Source organism: Marmota monax, unplaced genomic scaffold (assembly GCF_021218885.2).
Source record: "Marmota monax isolate L192 unplaced genomic scaffold, Marmota_monax_Labrador192_F-V1.1 WCK01_AAM20220418_F8-fsc00016, whole genome shotgun sequence".
Classification (NCBI taxonomy): Eukaryota; Metazoa; Chordata; class Mammalia; order Rodentia; family Sciuridae; genus Marmota; species Marmota monax.
Genome location: NW_026695209.1, coordinates 24,652,557 through 24,675,147, shown reverse-complemented (window position 1 = coordinate 24,675,147; position 22,591 = coordinate 24,652,557). Strand labels below are relative to the sequence as shown.

At 35.2% G+C, this 22,591-nt stretch overlaps 1 protein-coding gene and 1 long non-coding RNA gene across 4 annotated transcripts in view; one reads left to right on the top strand and one right to left on the bottom strand.

Moving 5' to 3' along the window:
- Nucleotides 1-4,346: 4,346 nt before the first annotated feature.
- Nucleotides 4,347-17,346, bottom strand: CUNH3orf38 (chromosome unknown C3orf38 homolog). Of its 2 annotated transcripts, none has more exons than XM_046430539.2 (3): nucleotides 17,213-17,346; nucleotides 14,778-15,019; nucleotides 4,347-12,782 (listed from the first exon to the last, which is right to left on the bottom strand). In XM_046430539.2, the coding sequence occupies exons 1-3, from the start codon at nucleotides 17,337-17,339 to the stop codon at nucleotides 12,117-12,119; spliced, it is 1,035 nt and encodes a 344-aa protein (XP_046286495.1). In that variant the 5' UTR covers nucleotides 17,340-17,346; the 3' UTR covers nucleotides 4,347-12,116. The 2 variants fall into 2 exon arrangements, with proteins under 2 accessions (XP_046286495.1, XP_046286496.1); XM_046430540.2 differs by having other exon boundaries at nucleotides 4,347-12,779.
- Nucleotides 17,347-17,564: 218 nt separating this feature from the next.
- Nucleotides 17,565-22,591, top strand: part of LOC124083781 (uncharacterized) — a 28,667-nt gene continuing 23,640 nt past the window's right edge. Inside the window, exons 1-2 of one of the 2 annotated variants that reach the window (XR_006848905.2) lie at nucleotides 17,565-17,703; nucleotides 20,783-20,903. This is a non-coding gene — a long non-coding RNA (uncharacterized LOC124083781). Of the gene's footprint in view, nucleotides 17,846-20,782; nucleotides 20,904-22,591 lie in introns of both variants that reach the window. The other variant, XR_006848904.2, reaches the window with a different exon arrangement.

The following is a 22,591-nucleotide window of genomic DNA, read 5'->3' as shown; positions in this document are numbered from 1 at the left end:
GAGGACAATACTTCTCCCTGACTCCTTACCCCCATGCCTTTCTCTCTCTCTCCTTCCTAGCCACCATGAGGAGAGTCATTTTGCTTCACCACACTCTTCTGCCATGTTCTGTCTAAACTCAGGCCCAAAGCAATGTAACCAGATGACCATGGATTGAAGCCTCGTAAAATAAACTTTTCCTGGGGCTGGAGTTGTGGCTTGTGGCTCAGTGGTAGAGTGCTTGCCTAATGTGTGAGTCACTGGGTTTGATTCTCAGCACCACCACAATAAATAATCAAAAAAAAAGTCCATTGACAACTAAAAAAATCTTAAAAAAAAATAAAATAAACTTTCCTCCCTTTGAGTTGTTTTTCTCAGTTATATCGTCACAGAAACAAAAAGCTAACACAACCACTATTGCCTAATGAAGTTTAAGTGATCACAATTTTTTACTCACACATTTAAATTTCACACTGCCATGAAATTTCTTTTACTGTTCTATTTGCTTTAGACCTTCTTCCTAAATAGTCTTGATTTTATTTTCAAACTGGTGCTTTGTGTTAACCTGCCATAAGGCCCACTGGCCTTGGAATCCTAATTTAGAGCAGTTTCATCTCTTGACTATTAGGGATATTGTTGTAAAAGATCCTTTTTTTTCCCTATTTAAAATTTATGCCAATGAGAAAATTTCCCATTTTTGATGAGCAATTTTTTCTCTTAAACACAAAGGAATATGAGTGTGTGCAAGTACAAATACAAAAGGGAAAAAATATTCACCATTTTAATGGTTATGGGCTGTTACCTGCTAAATCATTCCTTCCTGCAATTTCATATATTTTACCAGTACCTCAGAATGTGATTGCATTTGGAGTAAGACTTTCAAGAGGTAAGTAAGATTAGAGGAGGTATTTAGGGTGGGGCTCTAATCCAATGTGATGGTTGTTCTTATAGAAAGAGCATAGGACACTCTCCCTAAACCTCTGAATCCCTTCCTCTATCTTAAACCAAGAGATTAGGCATTTCCAACTTCCTCATGGTATGCTATCTTTAGCTCTGTGTTTCATCCAACCAAAGAAACTCTTAGAGCCCTTTCCAACACTATAAGCACCAACATTAATGCAGAATCTCTGCTTTGTGGGCTTGTATCAGTAAATTACACAATTATATTTTCAGAATAACATCGTTTATCAGTGAATGATCTTTCCTCTAGAAGTATGTAGTGTAAGGACATATTTTTGCAAAATTTGTTTTGATCTGATTCAACTTTATGTTCCTTCCATCATAGCACATCTTTTAGAGTCATTCCCCACACACATTACTCAGATTTCTGTTCATATAAATTAGAAAACTTACATATGATAAATTTATACATTCACTAATTATAACAGTTAATAAAGCTTTATTTTGGTAAGGAAATAACAAAGAATATAAAAATTATCTGATGAAAATCTCCCCTATCCTCGAAAACAAATTTTGCAAAAATATGTCCTTACGCTACATACTTCTAGAGGAAAGATCATTCACTGATAAACGATGTTATTCTGAAAATATAATTGTGTAATTCATAGAATTTGAAGCGCTCTCTCTCTCTCTCTCTCTCTCTCTCTCTCTCACACACACACACACACACACACAGCAAGCAAGCTCTACCAATGAGTAACACCCCCAGCAGAAAATATGTTTTTAAGTTTTCTCACTTCTGTACTGAAAATATTTCAAACTGAGCCTTGATTGGATGGAAAGTAAAAGCAGAAAGTGAAGTGGAAACTAAATCGCCAAACACTAAGGTTATGAAAGGACAGAAAAAAGGGACCTTGAATGGCTGCTAAAATGCAATTGACAATTTCAGTTCAATTATTTATATAAAAAAACAGATTACTGATTTTTAAAAAAATACATAGAGTCAGGTCAGCAGAGGCATATAACTTGTTGAAACTTGATAAGAATGATGTATATATTACTATATCCTTATAGCAATAGGAAGCTTGTCACTCTTCTGCAAACATGCTGAGAGGAGATGTGATTTACAAAGTTTCTTTATTTTTGTGTGGTACTGGGAGTGAACCCAGAGCCTCATGCATCCTGGGCAAGTGCTCCACCCTGAGCCAAATCCTCTGCCTCAATTGTGTGTGTGTTCATTTCCATTTTGAGACAGGGTCTCAGTAATTTACCAACTCTGGCCTCAAATTTGCTATCTTCCTGCCTAAGCCTCCAGAGTAGCTGAAATTATAGGCGTTTGCCACCTTGTCAGGCTGATTTACAAAGCTTACTATTTTTCTTACTAATTGATCTATGTAATTCTTTTCAGCCACATACTTTCTCTCACAATAATCCTTATGCCTACTATCACAAAAAGAAAAATCCACCTGTAGATAATGTTAAATGCATTCTCAATCTGTCCTTTGTATTTACCTCACAGAAGTATTCTTTCATGTTCCCTGCAGTATTTGGATGTGGTTTTGAATAAGCCTCAAAATGTATTGTTTCTGAAGCAAGTGGAAACATTGAAATGGTAGGGAGAAAAATGAACCTCTGCAGAACTGAGCCATTCCCATCTTAAATTAATCCTATCTCCTTGTCATTAAAATTCACATTATGAACCTGAAGGAATGGCTCTTCAAGACAATGGATTGGTTGAAATGTCACTTGAGCAAGGTACCTAATATCAAGGGAAAGGCCATTACTAATATATCAGAGAAATATTTTTTAATTTCATCCCTTATTTCAAAACCTCATGTGAGCACTTTTCCTCTAAGCAGTCACTATCAGAAGAGAAAAACAATGTTGTAACATCCTGCCCAGTTTTTCCCAAAGTATTATAAAAATAATGCAGATTTAAGCAATCAAAACTGATTATATTTCTACTCCCTCCAACAATGCATTACCATCTTGATGGTATTTTATTACACTTCTTTTAAGAAAGAGGGGTGTCATTGGTTTTTGTATAGTCCTTTTACCCAACAAATATCTTCAGGGCTGCCCAAGTAGCTGGTGCTCCATCATTAAAGTAATGATCTAATCAGTGTAGTCCCAAGGACTTAAGTTTTATGTCTCAGGATAGTCTATAATGGGTTAGGGTTCCAGGGATAAATGGAACAAGAAATTAAGAACTCCTCATATATTTAATACACATGTCAAATAATGACTTCACTTCACATCAGTGGTTTTGTCTGAAAAATGAAATATCTTTTCTAGTACACAATAGGAATTTCTCTTCCATGTTGTCAACAAATTATACTATATCCTTTTGATAGAACTTTTCTAAAATCTTGTTTTATTATATTTGTTTTTAATGTTGAGACAGTTTTTACAAGCTTCTCAGCAAGTGTCTTATGCTTGACTTTAAGGATATTCTGGATGATGTGTCTACAATTTTTGACTCATTTATCTTACATGACAAATTTGAAACCGGAATGTTATTATTTAACACTTGCTCAGGAAATAAATTGTCTTAATAAATTCACTTACCAGAGAAATCAATGTGTTTTCAAAATAATGTGAACACTGATTGATGACATATAAATATTTGACAGACAATATGATCAGCTGATCCACAGTGATTGGGTTGCAGACCAAAGACAATTTCATAATAGTCATCATAATCTTCCTTGTTTGTTTCAGCTATTATGAAACATCAGTCACACAAAATCTGCACAGCACATACTAGTTTTCATACTAGTTTTTTCTATTATCTACATTGTGGTATTGTTATGAATAGTTGTATTCACTGCAATTTTTATCATTTTTCAATAAGTGAATTTAGTGAATCAGAGATGTAACAGTGTCATCTATGAAATGCAAACTTACCAAGCATTCAAATTATAGGAAAGATCATTAATGATGGTGATGATGAACACCCTGCCAACTTCATGCTGGCTGACGTTAAACTGACCAACACAATGATCTACAACCAACCAACCATGCACCTATATATTTTACTTTTAAATTTTATTTAAAAAAAAAAAAAAGTTGTGTTTTTTTTTTTTTTTTTTTTCCTGGTACTAGGGATTGAACACAGTGCCTCACACAGGCTAGACAAACATTCTACCACTCAGCTACATCCCCATCTCTTATAAAAACACTGTTAAACTTAATGGAATTTTCATGAAAATAATCTTCCATTTAAAACTTTAAAAAATATGTAACTTATTTACCCAAGATTTGTAAAATATATATGAATTATGTGGGAACCTACTTTTTGTGCTTTTGTCCCCCTCTCTGAAACTGCCAAACTATTAAATGTATACTGCCAAGGACAATTCTTTTAGCAGCACTGATCTAATCAAGAGGGTAGGATTGTACTATCTAAATAAACATAAAAAGATGACAATAGTAGAAAAGCATCAACAAAAGATTACAAAGAAGCATTTCATAATAAAATAAACTCTTTAATAAACAGTAAAAATTAAACAAAATGAGAATTGTATAGGAAACCAGAAGAAACAAACAATATACCGAATGCCTCCTGTTAAAAATACGTGGCACATATATAAAGTACTCAATAAATGTTTACCAACAAGAATGTTAATAGTAAGAATGCTTAAAGCATGAAAGCATTCTTCCCTACCCCTACTCTTTTCTTGGTATTGAGGACTGAACCCAGGGGCATTATAACAATGAGCTCCCCAGCTCTTTTTATCTTCTATTTTAAGACTCAGTCTCACTAAATTGCACAGGTATTGAATTTGTGATCCTTCTTCCTCAGCCTCCCACATAGCTGGGATTATGGGTGGGCACTGCCAAACCCAGCCATTGATGCATTCTTTAAAATCAACTTTCTCTATCCTAAACTCTTGCTCTAGCATAAGCTGCTCATAAAAGGCCTCTTGTATAATTTCTTCTAATTCCTAGGAGCTTAATGATGTCCAGTGATTTAATATTTACTCTACTGACAGTTCCAGCATTAAAATCCTTGGTATGTTTATATTCTGTTGTTTATTCTTGTTTCTGTACTCTGGGTTCTATCATAAATCTGACTATTCCATTTAGTGCACTAAGTGTTGCAAAACCTTCTGTTTTAATAAGCAAATGTTTTATTAAACTTCTTGAAATAACTTTAAATGATTTTATGAGCAGCACCATCAAAGGGCCATGCTTCCTACAGAAAAAGTAGGAAAAATCTGCCACTTGTGTCCAATGTCAATCTTAAATATACACCAACTTCTATGTTAGTCTCTTAAAAGGAATTAACTATATTGGATCATTTTCTTAATATCTTTATTTTCCTCAAGTTATAGCAAAGGAGTTACATCTGGATAGACCCAGTATAAATTGAAAATATCTGAAGTCAGAAATGCATTTAATACACCTAATCGACTGAAAACAGCTTGACCTAGCCTACTCTAATCATCAGATGATTAGAACACTTACAATAGCCCCCAATAGGGCAAAATCATCTAACACCAGCCTATTTTATAATAAAGTGTTAAATATTGAATGCTGTGTTGAAAGTGAAAAACAGAATGAGTTATTCTATGTAAGCCTGGGAAAAGATCAAAATTCAAAATTTGAAGTATAGTAACAATTGAATGTGTATTGCTTTCACACAATCAAGTTGAAAGCTTAAGTCAAACCATCATAAGTTGGGGACCATCTGTACTGGCAGTCTTTAATTTGGCTTTCTGTCAAATCATTTTGCACTTTTCTTGACTAAAACATGGAAATATTGTCAACACATGCAATAAGGCAGAAAAGTTTTAACAAAACTAGTTTCAAACAGCTTTGAAATTTCTAGTGATGAGAAAATTTTAAAAAATTTAAATGTCATACCTTTTCATTTTCTATATATGATATAGAATATCTTATTTCATTTTGTTTCTTCCTTCCTATGGTCAAAATATACATATTACCCACATATATACATAAAATGTATTCATGTATATTTAAGGAACACAAAAGTTTTTTAATGAGCATTACTGATGAGGAAGCCAGATAATAATTAATTTCTTCAACAATATTCTACATATTCTTTTAAAGTAACATTCAATTTCCGAGGTGGTATACAATCACAAACCATGTCACTTTAAAATCATACCAGACCTCAGAAGTCATTTAATTTAGATGGATCATTTTTACATATGATGAAATCGAGGATGAGTTTAAATTAGACTGGAAACAAAGTACAAGAAAGAACATTAGCTTTGCAGTTTAAAAATATGATGAATTTAAAAAAAAAAAAAGCCAAGATATACGATTCTCACAATAAAACTGTGTGAAGTTCAGTATGCTACTTAACATCAGTTTTTTCATCTTTTACAACAGCATATTAAGACCTTGATAATTCTATTACAGTGTTGGTCATGTTAGAGCTCACATGTCATCATTCAGGAAGATAATTCTGTCTTTATTCATTAAAGAAATATTCACTGAGCACCTAATACATACATATGCTAGGCATTGTCTTTGACAGGGAAAAGTCTAGAATTATACAGGGCTATGAATAGAAAGCAGCACTGTTTTTTTCAGTGTTGGGGATTAAACTCAGGACTTCATGCAAGGTAAACAAGGACTCTATCACTCACTGAACTACATTTCCAGCCATTTATTTCCTTAATCTGTCTTTTAATATCTTTTGAATACCTACTTTCCGTGCAAGTAATGAAAATATAACCATTACAGTCCCTGGTCTCGTTTTAAAATCTAACAGAAAATATAATTTTGTAAATTGGCAAATAATATCTAAAGTGTTAACAATAAACTAAACAAGATGCTCTGGTAAACAGTAACTGAGGATTTACTTAAGAAAAAACATGTAAACAAAAAGTCCTTAAAGATGAAAATGAAGCAATCATGTAAAAAGTTTGGGAAACAATATTCTAGGTAGACATTATACTCAGAACTCCTACAGAGAAAACATGCCTGACTTATTGAAGAAATAGTATTTAGATAAACAATATAGGTCAAAGGCATTGTTGTTTTGGAAAGAAGACAACAAACCAGCAAAGGACTATCTTCATACTGAAGATAATGAGTAAAAAGGGTCCATCAAAACCTTATATATAATTTGAAGTCTGGGTATAAATCTAGGCTGTAACATTATCTATGACAGTTTAGAAGTCACTCAGTCTTGTTTTCCAATAAAAGACGGATAATAGTATCCACCGCCTACAGCTGTCTGCAGGATTGAATGAGTTAAGACACTCAATATACATAGACAAGTAACTGACATATAACTGGCATATAAAAAAATCACTTCAAATTTAGCTATTACTCATCCTATGCAAGACACTTGGGAAGAGAAGCTTGAAAATAACAATCACCAGTTCTTATTATCTACAACTTATGAAGACAAAAGTAACCTATATGTAACTATCTGAGAACAACTAAGCATAATACCAATATCTGCACAGTAAACGATGAGAGATGGATAAGATTAATGTAAATTTATAGGCTAAATGCTTCAATGATAAGGATTTCCTCAGTAGTTATCTTTTCGAAAACACTGAATCAGAAAAGTAACACAGTTGGCAGTAGGTGATCTTTCTTTCACTTCTTAAGTATAATAATTCAAATGTAACTAATTTCATACTTGAGATTTAGAGTATCTACACAGTGCAGATGAAAATTACTAACCAACATTTCACTGAATGACTCATTAAAAATAGTAATGAGGAGATTTAGCAGTACTAAGAACAGACAATTCTAGTCCAACAATTTCATGACTAACACAAATGGTTCTAGAGTAAATATCACATATAATTTAACATTTTTCTGAAAGAATGTTGGGAAGGCTCATGCCAGAAAAAAATAAAGCTAAATGCATTTAGCACATTCTGCTACAGTATGAAAACTTTTTCCTTCCAACTCTTAAGTGATCTGTCAAAATACACTGTATTCTGTATTGACAATCTACATGTATTAGGGCAGGCAGGGTGGCACACTGTAATCTCAGTTACTGGGAAGACTGGGGCAGGAGGTTGGCATATTTGAAGCCAGTTTGGGTGATAAATATTGAGACCTGTCTACAAATGAAAAGGGCTGGGGATGTATCTCAGTGGTAGAGGGCTCCTGGACTCAATCCCCAGAATTGGGAAGCGGAGGAAAGGTCTACATGGCTATTTGTAGCCATAGAGCTATTTGTATTTTCAGTTTTCTTCTTTCTGATCAAATAAAAGGAACTATCTGAAGCCTACAAAGAGACTAATGAACCTCTCACCATAAAAACCACCCAAACTCAGAGGTTGAGATTTGAATTCAACATAAATTTGAGCAAATGGCCTATTTAAGTATTATTTTGTCTTACACTGATTTAGTGACTTAGAAATAGCTATTTAATGAATATATATCAAATAAACTTGAAAGACCCCAGATTCAGAAAGCCTTATTTCCTAGCATTGCAACTACACTGTCTGTATCACTGTAGTTAAATGAGGAAGGTGAGAGATATATAGTAAGATCATATATATAAACTATGCATCAGCAATGTTCATATTTTAGAAATCCTTCATGAGAATTACCAATATGCATCGATCCTCAGCACCACATACAAACATCATCTTAGGATAGTTTTGATAAAGATCTTGAAAGTATTACATTTTTCACACTTTATCACTTTCTCCAAGGCATGTTCAATATTTGACACTAAATTATCTTGTCAAAATAAAATAAATCTGAATATTTTTATGCTCCACTCAACAGCATTTTGACAGGTTTTATCTTCATAACTAACATCTTTGGAAAAGCAAAAATCATGTGAGACTACTGTAAACTAACAGATTTCCTAAAGATTATCCTTTTATCCTGAATACAGTCCTCTAGCTTATGGACTTAAGACAATGCCAAAAATTTTTACTTCTGAACATGTTAAAGCAGTAATCTGAAGAAATATAACAGTGAAAATTTTTTTAACATGGAGAATAATGTCTATACTCAATGTACTTTAGAAAAGCCCATAAACTTACTGAAATACTCAAAAAATTTAATACTATGTGCTAACATATTTCTTCTGGGAAGAAACAATATATCTTTCATTTTATTTTTCATAGGACTTATTACCACCCCCTACAACCAACTTAAGAACCAAGGGCACAGTTGAGTGGTAGAGTGTGTGTTAAGCATGTACAAGGTCCTCAATTCAATCCTCAGCACCAAAGAACAGTGAAGAAAGTCATCTAAATATGTGAAAACAGAGATCCTGTTCAATCTTTTTTTTTTTTTTAAAGAGAGAGAGAGAATTTTTTTTAATTTTTTTTTTTTTTCAGTTTTCAGCAGACACGACATCTTTGTTTGTATGTGTTGCTGTGGATCGAACCCCGGGCCGCATACATGCCAGGCGAGCGTGCTACCGATTGAGCCACATCCCCAGCCCCCCTGTTCAATCTTATCACCTATTAAACTAAAAAAAAAATTTGTGAAAAATGGTTTCTGAAAAAAAAAATTTTAAATTTTTTTTCTTTATACCAGTTCTTTACATTCTTTTCTGGTGCTTTTATAACCTCTCAATGGGACTAGGTAATTAGCTTTCTTTCAGAAAAAAAATGTCACCATTTGATAACAGTGGAGTATTTTCCTGACCTGCCAGTGTTTACCATTTGCAAGTAGATGGCTTTTTCCTATAGTTTGGTATTTTAGCAAGACATATGAAATATGTATTTGGCATTTTAGGTGCTTGTATGACATCCTAATATAACCACTGCTTACAATTTAGTTTTAAAAGATTTTAAAACATTATCCAGTAAATTATTTTTAATTCTAACAAAAAAAGGTATTTAGCCATATATGCCCTGTTATTAGGCTATGGCAAACCAGCCTGAAGAAAATAAAAGTTCAAATAATCCCCAACTTTGACTACCCAATTATCAGGCATTATGTGTAGTGTTGCATTCTATACTATCTGACTGCAGACTTTCCAAATGCTATTTGGATATAACAAACCAATACAGACTTAAAACTAGTACCTCTGCCATCCCCAAACATAAACAGACTAATGTGGTGGCAGTAAAAGAAGATTTCAAAGGACACTTTTAGCCATTATTGAGGACTAAATCAAGCTCCATATTTCATGAACAGATTTTAATTCCTCCCAACATTTTCTTCCCAGTACTGCTTCTTCATATATTTCCCTTGTACCTTCTGTAGCATTAGTGCTCTTAAACATATCCCAATCACCTTGAGCTTTCAAGGTCAGTAGTTCTCCTCTCAAATCTGTTAGTTAGGGGCCCAGAAGTTTCTGTGTATCCACATATAAAATTCAAACAGATTATATGACCAAAAAAACAACACTGACAAGAACAAAACGTAAATTATTTTTTCCCCTAGTATGTAGGCTTTTTTTTGGCTCACACATTTAACTATTCCCTTCAACATGAGGCTCTACTATGTTCTCAGATGTGGGGATTCACCTCCTGAAAAAAAAAAACAAAAAAAATCCCAATCCACTTAAATCTAGATTTCAATTTTTAAGGCTGATTAAAAATGTGAAGAAACTGCAGCGTTCCTTGGACTTTCTACAAATTCAAATATGCAATCCTGAAGACAGCTAAAGGAAATCCCTGCCCACCTGAGCATCTATAGTAATATTTCTGCACTACCTGACATCAATAGCAAAAGAGATGAAGTGTTTTGAATTTTATCATTTATTTAGAATATTTATATTTTATAATGGTACTTCAAACCTAAGAAATAAGATAAAACTCATTTTTAAACCCAAGCAGTTATAGGATAGGTAAAGATGGACTTATGACCTGATTGTCTAGCTTATAAAAGTATGAGCTAATTACTTTTCAGATGGCTGTTTTCGTTATTACTAATTATATTATACCAGTAGTGTAACTAGCAGCAAATTTGTTTTATTTCAGCTCAATGTCTAAAATTTTATCTAAGAGCAAGACAAATGTAAAGTAAATCTAAACAATACACTATTCTTACACAGACAAAAGGGATTTTCCTCCTTTATTCTTATTTTTATGACATATCAATTTGTATTCCTCTAAGAAGCATATCATTTAAAAAAAAGTATTTTCCTCCTGCTTCCAATATTCATCTGTCTCCCCTAGATAATCATGTGCAGAGTTAAATGTAAAAACTTAACACATATAAAACATCATTATATTATCCCATTAAATTTTTTCCTAAATGGTACTTTTATAAATCACAATTCCTAACTAAACCCAGTATCAGCAAATAGTTGTTGGGTGATGAGAAACTTAAACTTTAAAGCAACTATATAGTTGCTTTAAATCTGGCAACTCAAACTTATAAGTCAAATCTTGTAACACAAATTAGAGGTGAAAAACTAAGTTTAAATTATAGTGGGGATATATTATGCATTTGCATATATGCATGCCCATGTTCTAAGTTTTTGTTTTTGTTTTTTTTTGGGGGGGGGGTCACCTCTATCAAGATCAATCAGGAGGAAACAGTAATTCATTTTTTTAAGGTGGAACTAGGCACACCTTAAAAATGTCAACAGTTACTTTCTTTTATATGGTGCTACAATAAATGCTCTATAAAACTGTTGGCTGAAGCCTTGGTAAGAATAAAGTCTGTTTTGAGGATAGCATTTATCATTCCCCCCAAAAGTTCAGAAAACAGTGCATATTAAAAGAAACTTTTAGCTTGGATCAGAGCAGCCAACTTTGAGAAATGGTTCTATACTTATATTTTTCTCCCTCTGCTAAATTTTTGGTCTTCTGAATGTTATTTGAGTTTTCTAAAATGACAATACTGAGTTGACATTAACCATCTCTAAAATATCTAAGATTTTTTAAAACAATACTGTACTGAGATGCATTTGGAAAATATTCCATATCCAGACCTTGATCAAAGTAAATGAAAAACTTAAAGAGGATAGCGTAGAACACTACTAATCCTTTGCTGTATGGAAAATACAGATACCAATAATACTAAGTGAAAATTAAGATATTACCTGGATTCTAAGGCACACAGTTATATACAACATCTAAAGTGGGATTTATTTGATAAACTGCAGTAAGCTCTCCAGAACATTTGATGAAACTCAGGTAGAAATAGGCCAAGTATTCACATAATGTGTCAGTCTGTAGTCCAGAAAGCATTTGAACTAAAATATGTCAATCCTTACATCTGAAATCACTTAGAAATTACTGATGCAGTATTTGAAAAGTTTCCACGTGGAAGACTTTTTAAGCTGATATAACAGTGCTCAATGCTCTAGAGGGTTAGGTAAACTCAATTCTCTTTTTTTCTAACAATGTCTCATTTCCACTACATAAAGCTTGGTCTCCAGTCCCACTATCCACTGTCTGCCTTACAGTAAGTTTTAGTTCGTTGTCACCACACGAAGTGATTACATTATAAAAGGCCTCTAGGTCACTCTGTTCAAATTTAACAGCTGGTTTCAATGTTGTTCCAGGAGCAAGGGAACTTTCTCCAACAATTCTCAGATTGATAAATTTGATTTTCCAAGTATTTTCCACAAAAGGGCAGCGGATAAGTCCAAAAATTTGTTCAAAAATGCCCATACAACTGTTCCCTCGATGAACAGTGCCCGCAACACCAACCATAACTAACCCATGTGCAGAAGAAGCACATTTTAGTCCACGGGAATCTAGGTTGGGGCTGAGAAAAAGAAATTCTTCTTTTACTAGTGACAATAAACGAAGGCTTACAATTTCTGCTCCATGGTAGTCTATCACATTTTGTTCTGAAGTATTGTAATAAAACCTAAGCTTGACATCATGCCAGAAGTGTTGTGGTCCCCATTCACCTTGAGGTGGGCCCAGAAAAGGATTCTGAGAATTAAGAAGTTCAAAGAACCAACGGCAGAATTCTTCTCCTAGGCGACGAAAATCAACTTTTTCAGCATTTTTTCCTTCTTTTGCCTGCTGATTGAAAAAAAATAAAAATAAAAATAAGATTTACCTCTTATAACAACTTTTCTATTTAGTTAATGTATTGATTACAAGAAAGGAAAATGAACTACATGTGAACTGACTGAACTCATTTTGCATAAAAAGTAATTTTCCAAAAAGGAGAAAAAAATTTTCAGAAATTTCCAGCTTAACCAGCTGAAAACTCAGTAAGTAAAGTTTAATGAAGGCTAGCTGGCCTCACTGGCATGCCCTTGTGGTTCCAGCCACTGGGGAGCTTGAGGTAAGAGGATCTCCTGAGCCCAAGAGTTGTTTGAGCCCAGTCTGGGCAACATCCTGTAGCCTGTTCTTTTTTTTTTTCCCCCTCCCATGGAAAGATATATTAAAAAAAAAAAAGATATGACAGCGGAATGCATTACAATTCTTATTACACATATAGAGCACATTTTTTTTTTCATATCTCTGGTTGTATACATAGTATATTAATGATGGTAGAATAAGTATACACACGTATGAATGATAAGGGAACACCATGTTCAATGCCCATGAATTTGAAGTTTTAGATGAAATGGACAAATCCCTTGAAAAATGTCATAAACTAACAGGGCCCTTCAACATCAGCATGAACAGTCAATAATAATGACTTATACAAGCATTTTTTTTTTTTTTCCAGTTTTGGCAGTGCTTTCACAGGTGTAGATTTGTCAAAGCCTTCAAGCTGCATGTTTCAAATAGATGCACTTTGTCATGTATAAATCACATTCAATAAAGGTGATAATAAGCATTTTTATGTCTTTAAACAGATACTCTAAGCTGATTGAAATAAGTCATTTTTTTCTATGACTGGAGCTAATTTTATATTATTATTTATTTACAAAGGAAATATTACTCCAAAATTATACTTGATATACCTGCTAGTCTTGATCTCGTTCTCCTATGTATTCCACACATCAAATTACCTCACTGAGATGGTAAAAAAGCCTATGCTTACTGAACGTCTGCTATCTAATATGCTAGATACAAAGCCTGGCACTTAAGTATTATTCCTCCCATCTTCACAATATGCCTTAACACAGATATTACTATAATTTTTTGTGTGTGTGCATGCTGGGAATTAAACACAGGTCCTTATACTTGCTAATTTCACACTATAAACACACCCAGAACTAACCCCATCCAGCCCTGTTATAACCATTTTATAGATGAAGAAAACAAGGCTCAGAAGGATCAAGTTATTTGCCTAAGCTCATGACCTATTACATGCCAGACCTTAATATTAAGTTACATGTGCATGATTTCAAAATCCATTCTCTTTTTAGTATGTTAAGTAAAAAAGTCTTTAGAAGATTCCTAATGTGAAAGCAAAGGAATCACCTACAATTCACTCAATAAGTATTTAAATACTCTCTATAAAATGCTCAGTGGATACACAAGAAATAGGAATAGCCAATGTCAGCTGAAGAAAATCACCACAGGACTTTTTCTAGTCAAAAACTCTAAATTTCTTTCATTTTGCATTGATATCAAAGAAACTCTTAAAAATGAAAAAGAATTTGCCAAGCCCAGTGATATATACCTGTAATCTAAGCAACATGGGAGGCTGAGGCAGGAGGATCACAAATTCAAAGCCAGCCTAGTAACTTAGTGAAGGCCTAAGAAACTCAGTGAGACCCTGCTTCAAAATAAATAATAAAAAGGGCTGGAAATGTAGCTCAGTGGTAAAGAAACCCTGGTTTCAATTCCCAGTAGCAAAAAACAAAAAACAACAACAAAAAAAAAGGATTTATAATGGGTTTCTTTAAAAAAAAGAAAAATATTAAAGAACTAGAGTCAAAATTCAAATTAAATGAAACTTAGTTTATACTCTGAAAGTCTATTAGTCCTTATTGATAATAAATGAAGAAAACATTTTTTTCTCTAATAAGTCAATAGACTATTATACAAGGGATTATCTACATAGTTTCAAAAGAAAAAAAAAGGTTCAGAATGTTACCACAATATCTGATTTACCTGCTGAAAAAGTCCGAGGTCCTCTGTCTTTGTAACTGGCTCCTGTGTTTCCTTCAGTTTCAGTTGCAATTGCTTTTCCCAGTAATCTTTTGTATGCTGAATTAGATTGTGTTTTTCAGTAGTTGGAGGTATAACCACCCCCTGTGTTGCCAAGTACTTAAATATGACTTCTCGGTGGACTTTTTTACGTTTAAGAAGCTCTTCTACACTTTGACTATACACTAATATTGCACGAATAGCATCTAGAAGAAAATTGCAATGATTAACAGAAAATCATGAAGTACTTGTAAATGTGACTAATGTCAGCAGAAATTCTATCAAAAAAACATTTAAGCTCTTGTCATGTTATTTGCCTTTGCATGAGATAGCTATTGTTTTTAAAATATAGGAAGTGGATTGTCATTTTTGTTTTTTTAAATTAATTTATGCTTTAAACTTCCCTTACCCCTCAAAAAATATCATTGCTTACTATTGTTTCCCATACGTAAAATACTCAGATTATTTTAAAAATTCATCTTTTAAGAAAAAATTGAGCCAGAAATTTTTTTTCAATAAAGCCAAGAGATATAAATTAATATCAACCTCTAAAAATCAGTAAAATTACAGTATTTTAGGTGTCAAATAATTTTAGTTCAATCTCCTTATTCCACAAACAAAACTGAAGACAGGAGGTATCAATAACCATATTTCTAAGATATGGCAGATTCAGGACTTCTTTTTTAATTTAAAAAAAACTGCATATAAAACAAACCAAAGAATATTTGTGATGTGTGAGGTATACAGAAAGGCAATATACCAAACTCCCAAATACATACCTTATAAAGCTCTTGAGACAGGATATTACAAGTATTTTTAAGGCCCTACCTCACCCCTCCCTGATGCTACTACTCTCTCTTCTCACCCATCTCAAAGTAGCTACTATCTTAGATATTTTCATTTCCTGCTGTTTTCTATATAATTGTATAGAATATGTATTCCTAAACAATATATTTACAATATTTTTAAATGTTATAAATTCAATCCATTAATAGATGTAGTTTTCCATAATCATCTTTTCACTTAATGCTTTTTAAAATTAATCTGTGGACACATGTAGCTCTACTTAATTCATTTTCACTGCTTAGTATAGCTAATTATGATTATACTACAAGGTTTCTATTCTTGTTTAGAGACTTTACTGTGCCTGTCCTATACAAACACTGCAACTTTGAACATTCTCATACATATCTCCCACTACAGAGAGGGGTTAAGTAATCTCTGGGAGCTTGCTAGAAATGCAGAATTTAGAGCGTACTCCAAAACTACTGAATCAAAAACCTACATTTTAATAAAATCCCAGAGGAATGGTACATTTAAAAATTTGAGAAGCCCAGGTTTAGAGGATGTCTCTCATCTTTCATTTTAAGAGATAATGTCAAACTCGTTTTCCAAAGTCATATTCTAATTTACATTCCTCCATTACTTGTCAAAGAGTTGCTGCACCTGGCACCAACACTTGTGACTTGTATTGTTAATGTTTTGTCAACCAGGTACACAGAAAAGACACACTGTGTTTTCGACTTTTATTATTTTGTTTTTTTACAGAAGTTGAATGTTTTTCTTTCCTGGAATGTCTTCAAATCATGCAAACAATTTTGAACAGGGACATTTTTATTTTTTTACTTATTTGCTTTAGATCCACTACCAATTATATCTAGCATTTTAATCTATTACAGTTTTAAAATTAAAACTCACCATGATTGTTAAGAAGGCGATTACCAGGCAAATATAAACGATGAAGAAGCATGTTAGTCTAAAACTATTTTCAGTCTAAATTCTTAGGTGTATTCCTTTAACGTTAAACCTCGAAATATCTACCAAAATGTGTACTACCTAGCTCTGAAAGTAATTCTTAGTACACAAAATATTCTCGAGAAAATTTTGGCTCCTGATAGACAGGCATTCAAACCATTTTCCTTTTCATTACAGTGACTTGTTTTACGTAAAAGAAGAATCCAAAGCGTTTATAATACCGGACCCACTCCCGGAAAGCTTGAAGGAAAAAAAGCCTGAGAAATGGCAGCTGCCTCCTCAGGAAATCGAAACTGAGAATAGAAAACAGTCTGGCTCCCCGGAAACGTGAAAAATGATTACTGCCATGCTCCGAATCCTCGAACCAACAAGCATTTGCTCACAACATCAAGGATGAAAACCTGCAAGCTGTACCATTGCCAGCGCCACCACGTACCTCCAGGACCAGGCGGCCGGGGTCTGTGTGTGGTTCCAGAGCCGCTGAGGAGCGGCCGTGACCCGGATCCGCAGAATTCCGCCCAAGCATGACTAGAGGACCAATACCAGGCGGGCTAGGCTTCCAATCTCTTCCACTCCCACGCTCCCGCAAGCTTGGAGTCTGGGTGAGGTCTGGGCCTCCCTCGGGGAGAAGGGTCTGTCCTTACCTTGGCGGTCCTCAGGGTACACTAGGCGGTTGGTGACGGTGTCGCATAGGGCCATGATCTCGTCGTTGTCCAGTAAGCCGAGCAGGTGACGACAGCCCTCCATCTCTAAACGGCTAAGACCCGACATCTCGACCCCCGGGAAGGGGGGAGAGGACGACGCCAATACTGTTGTCTCCACCGCCCACCGGGCCCGCGCCTTAGCAACAGAAACCGGAAGTGCCTTGCCCGTCGTTCGCCGCCGAAGGGTCTCAGGTATTCCAGGCCCCTGGGCGGAAGTGATAGCTAAAGAGGTCAATTAGGAAACGCTGTGCTCCCGACTTGTGGTTCCGGGCTGTCTGGGAGCAAAGTTCCACCTATCCCGTTTAAGAGAAGCTCAGCGTTTCCACGAAGAACATCGACCGTCCATAAGAGAGCTGGGTGCAAAAAGAATCCCTGAATGCGTCAGGAGTCCTTCCTCTGAAACAGCGCCTAGGAGGGCTACGCAGGTGCAGGTGCGTGGAAAGCCGGAGGCTGCCAGGCGCAGGGCGAGCTCCCGTGATGCCGTGGGGCGGTCCAATGGAGGCGGCTCCTCCCCGCCCACGGGCCCGGCCCCCGGGAGCGCTTGAATGTCTTCTGTGGCCACTTCAGAGCTGGGTGAGCCGGTAGTTTAATATTCTTAAGTTACATAAATTAAAATAATCGTTAACATTATACTGTGAAAAGTTGAAAAAAAATGAGTCACCTGTCGAATCCCACGTCTGACCACTTCCCAGATGACTCCCCTTTGCAGCTGGCTGGGATCTAATACTGCCTTCATTCCACTAGTCGCCTGCTCCATCCTAGGCAATTTAAGGTTAGGAGTTCTGGAAGGCTGGTTGCCAGGTTTTATTTCGCCGTTTACTTAATTGATTGTGAGCTAGCTCCTTAAACTTTGTGACCCCCAGTTTCCTGTCTCTAAATGAATCTAGTAGAGATACAGTGTCTGGCTCCCAATAGAAGCTTAGTATATGTATATTAGCTGTTAGTAGTAGTAGTATGACAACCCACATATACCGAGAGAGAAACAGCCATGCTCTGCTAGATTCAGGAATCACACTTAAACACACTCCTTGATTCTGCCTTCTGGATTTTATCTATACTTTAGGTGAGTTAACGTTTAGCGTATTCTCATTTAGTAGATGAAATGTGCAGCTTCTAAATGCCAATATGTGAGGATCCAGGTGAGCAAATGTTAGCACTTTTAAACAATAGCTAAATGTCATAAAATACACCGTATGGTCTTTAAAACAAGGCACGGTTAAATTACCAATGGATGTTATTTGGTGTACCATTTACCCAGTATACACCAATTCGGCTTTTTATTAAGCATTGATGAATTTCTATTTTACTACTTACGTAAGATTGTGAAAAATCAATCTATCTCTCTCTCTCTCTCTCTCTCTTTCTCTCTCTCAGAGCTTTCAGGAGTTTTTCTAGCAAAGACCTGTAGCCAGACATCCTGTCACAGGACTGTAATCCCAGCAACCCAGGAGCTGAGGCAGGAGAATCAAAATTTTGAGGCCAGCCTGGACACCTTAGAGAGTCCCTGGATTCAATTCCCAGTAAATAAGGGGGAAAAGAGAGATAAAATTAAGCGCTTATTTCTACTGGTGTGGGACCTCACGGAAGTCATGCCTAATTGTCTTTTTATTCATTCATTACTTCATTTTAAAATAATATTTATTATGCAGCCAAATGTCAATTTGCCAGGTATTGTTCTTTGTACTGAGGATAAGCACAAGGCCTTTGGGGATTGCATTCCAGTGGAAGGAAACAGAATATAGACATGTAAGAAACTGTATACTCTGCTGGTAGATGTTATGAAGAAAAATAAATCAAGAAGTTGTAAGGAAAGGCTTCTCAAAGTGACATTGAAAGAAATGTCAGAAGGAAGTGAGAACATGACCCACAGAGGAATGATCTAGGAAAAAGAAATAGTACATATTTTGTAGATGAAGGGATGTTCTTGGCACAAAGGAAGGAGGTATACGAGGCTGGAGTAGCTCAATCCTTAAGGAAGACAGTGATTTTATATTTATTTTGATTTTTATCAATGGTTTGTAAATCCCTCCCCAGAGCAGGCCATGGAAACTAGAATTTTTCTTCCCCAACATGGATCATAAAACCTCTAATCTTCTGCCTCTCTGTCTTAGAACTGGTCATAAAGATATTCTTTGACCTACCCTTGTCTGAAAGTTGGTGGTAAGACCTTCCTCATTCAAAAGGGGTCTTGTCCCATACCCTGGAGGAAGGAGTGCTGCACAGAGTGGCCAAGAAGAATGCTTAGCAGACAAACCAACCCCACTCCATCTGTTAGCATTAGATCACACCTCTTTTGTTGAGTTACATTTTGATGTGGTTGTTTATGCTTCAGTCATGTTTGTGCAGTGAAGTCTCCAAAAAACAAGTCTCCATAAAGAGTACACATTCCATAGAGCTTGTGACTAGCTGAACAAATGAAACTTCCTGGAGGTTGGCATATCTGGAGAGGACATGGAAGCTCTGAGCCTCTTCTCCCAAAGTTAGACCTTTGCAATTGTTCATCTGTATCCTTTGTAATATCCTTTGTAATATCCTTTGTAATCAACTAGTAAATTTAAGTGTTTCCCTGAGTTCTGCAAACTACTAGAGCAAATTAATCAAACACAGGAAGAGGTTATGAGAACCTGATTTATAGCTAATCAGTCTGAAGCAAAGATAAAACTGGGGCTTCAGACTGGTGTCTAAAGTGGATCAGGGAGCGTATAATCTTGGAACTGAGCTTCAACCTGTGGGACCTGATTCTATCTCTAGGTATAAGGTATTAGCATTGAATAGAGGACACCCAGCTGGTGTCTGCCACTACAAAATTAATTGATTGGTTGTCACAGGGGTCTGGGGAAGGATCTACTGTTGAAAGTAATCTGTATTGTGAATATGTTAGGAGAAATAGTTTGAATTAGACTTTATTTTTCCTGAATATAGCACTATTGACATATCTTGGGAAGGATAATTTTTTGTCATAGGAATTGATTAGTGCATTGTAGGATGCTTTTGAGCATCCCTACCTTCTATCAACAAGGTGTTAGTAACCACCTCCTTTTAGTTGAGATAATCAAAAATACCTCTATTGTTGCCATATGTTCCCTTGGAGACAGCAAAATCACCCCCAGTTGAGAACCTCTGATATAAAATAACCTGTCAAAGTGCTATCTGAGATAAAGAAAATGTTCTGTGTATGTACTGCCAAATAATAGTAGTCATCAGCTACTGATAGCTGTTGAGATCTTATAATGTGGCTAGTACAACTGAAGAACAGAACTTAAAGTCTTATTTGAATTTCAGTTAAATCATGATAGCCACATGTGGCTAGTGGCTATTGTATTGGATGATACTTATACTGTATCGTTTGTTGACACTAGTAGAAGATGAGTTCTGTGAAGCAAGGATGTTTGTTTGTTTTGTTCCATATAGTAGGTATGCAATGAATATTTGTTAAATAAATGAGTGAGTTGTAAAGTCACTTTAGGGTTTTAAGCTGAGTCATGGAATAATCTGACTTATTTCAAACAGGATCACACTTTGGTGGCGTGAAGAATAGACTGAAGGAAGGCAAGAGTGGAAGAGCCAAGCCCAGTGGCCCATACTATTCCAGCTATTCAGGAAGCTGAGACAGGAAGATCATAAATTCAAGGTACACCTGGACAACTTAGTGAATTATAAATAAAAAAAAAACAAAAAGGTCTAGGGATGTAGCTCAGTTACTGAACAACTGGGTTCAATCTCCAATACCACAATTAAAAAAAAGTAGAGGATAAGGGTCCTCCAACTAGGACACTACCATAGTAGTCCAGGTGAGAGAAGATGGTGGCTTGGGTGGAGGATGTCATAGGAATGATTACAAGATTTTAATTGGTTTGTACCACAAGCTCAAACCATTTACTGAGAGAAGGAACACTGGAGAAAGTATATTTTAGTAGGAATACAGAGTAATCAAGGTCAGGCTTCTGGAGCAATGGTGATGCCTAAGAAAGATTGAATTAGTAAAGGTGGTGCAGGAGGAGGCTGAAGAATTACCTGCGAGGGAGAGCAGTAGTGAAAAATGCATAGAACAAAATGGCATGATGAGGACAGTTGCCGCTGTCAACATGACTGGAGCCAAAATTGGGACAGTAACCATAACAAGAGAAATTTAGCAAAATCATGACAAAAATCAGCACCATACCCCTAACAGACTTAATTCTTATAACCTTGCAATTCTTATATCTACTTTTATAGATAAGGAAGTCTGATTTCAGTGGAATATCCTTAATTCCTTAGGTTTATACTATCATAAAACTATCATGCTAGAATTTTAGTACAACAAATCTTCATGCCTGTTTGACTGTTTTCAGTAAACATTACACTGAATTCTTTCTTGAACAGAAATAAAAAATATTCTCCAAGTTTGAGCAGTTTGAGTTATTAGGTCTTACTAATTAAATATCTATTCACCCAACTGTAGTTATTTAAGTACCAACTAATGGGAAAATGTAAATGTCTTAGAAACAGTTCCTGAGAAGGATCTATTAATTTAAGAGGAAACCAATTACTTTCTGGTGAAATAAAATTAACTATATTACTCTAGATCTGTGGTTTTCAAACCTTAGCTTACACAGGAATTACCTGAAGACTTACTTGTTAAATGTCAGATTGGTTCTCAACCTGACCAATATTTAGCATTTCTTACAATTTCACCAGTGATGCTGATTCTGCTGCTCCAGGGTCCACACTTTTACGAATCACTGCTAGTAGAAGATAATGAAATATCAGTCAGGCAATGAAATATCTGTATCAGACTTTATCCTGTCTCTGAAATTACTGATCCTCAGGCCATGCTAGCCCTTTCTATTTGCATTTATTAGATTCACTCATATTCTGTATTTGTAGGGGAAACTCACATGGCAGAATGGAAATATGGTTTTAGGACACTTATGATTTTCATTCCCACCTCTCCATTTATTAACTGTGTGATTTTAGTTGGTCTTTGAGTCTTGGTGTCTGAAAAGCAGTGTTTATGTTTATGCTTGAGTTAACAAGCATAAATTATAGAGGTACTACATAGAAAGTAGCTGATACACAGTAATTTAGTAGAATAAAAGAATTTCTTCCCAATTTAGAGGACCTATCAAAAAAGAATGAACCTCTTTTTTTTAAATTTTTATTCCATATAATATTGGATTGACTCCACGTAAAATTGATATATAGCCCCAACCTCTGCTGCTGTTATTCACTGAGTATTGAAATCAATAAAAATCTGATATTATGCTAGGTGCTTTGGTATTGATATGATTTGATTGTGTCCCCCAAATGCTCATACCAACACCAAAGCATCTAGCATAA

Excerpts from the sequence above, each read along its gene's own strand:
- CUNH3orf38 (XM_046430539.2), bottom strand. The coding sequence starts at position 17,339 with ATGTCGGGTCTTAGCCGTTTAGAGATGGAGGGCTGTCGTCACCTGCTC. Across the intron at positions 15,020-17,212 it reads GTACCCTGAGGACCGCCAAG|ATGCTATTCGTGCAATATTA; the intron begins GTAAGGACAGAC and ends ATTTTCTTCTAG. Across the intron at positions 12,783-14,777 it reads ACCTCGGACTTTTTCAGCAG|CAGGCAAAAGAAGGAAAAAA; the intron begins GTAAATCAGATA and ends TTTTTCAATCAG.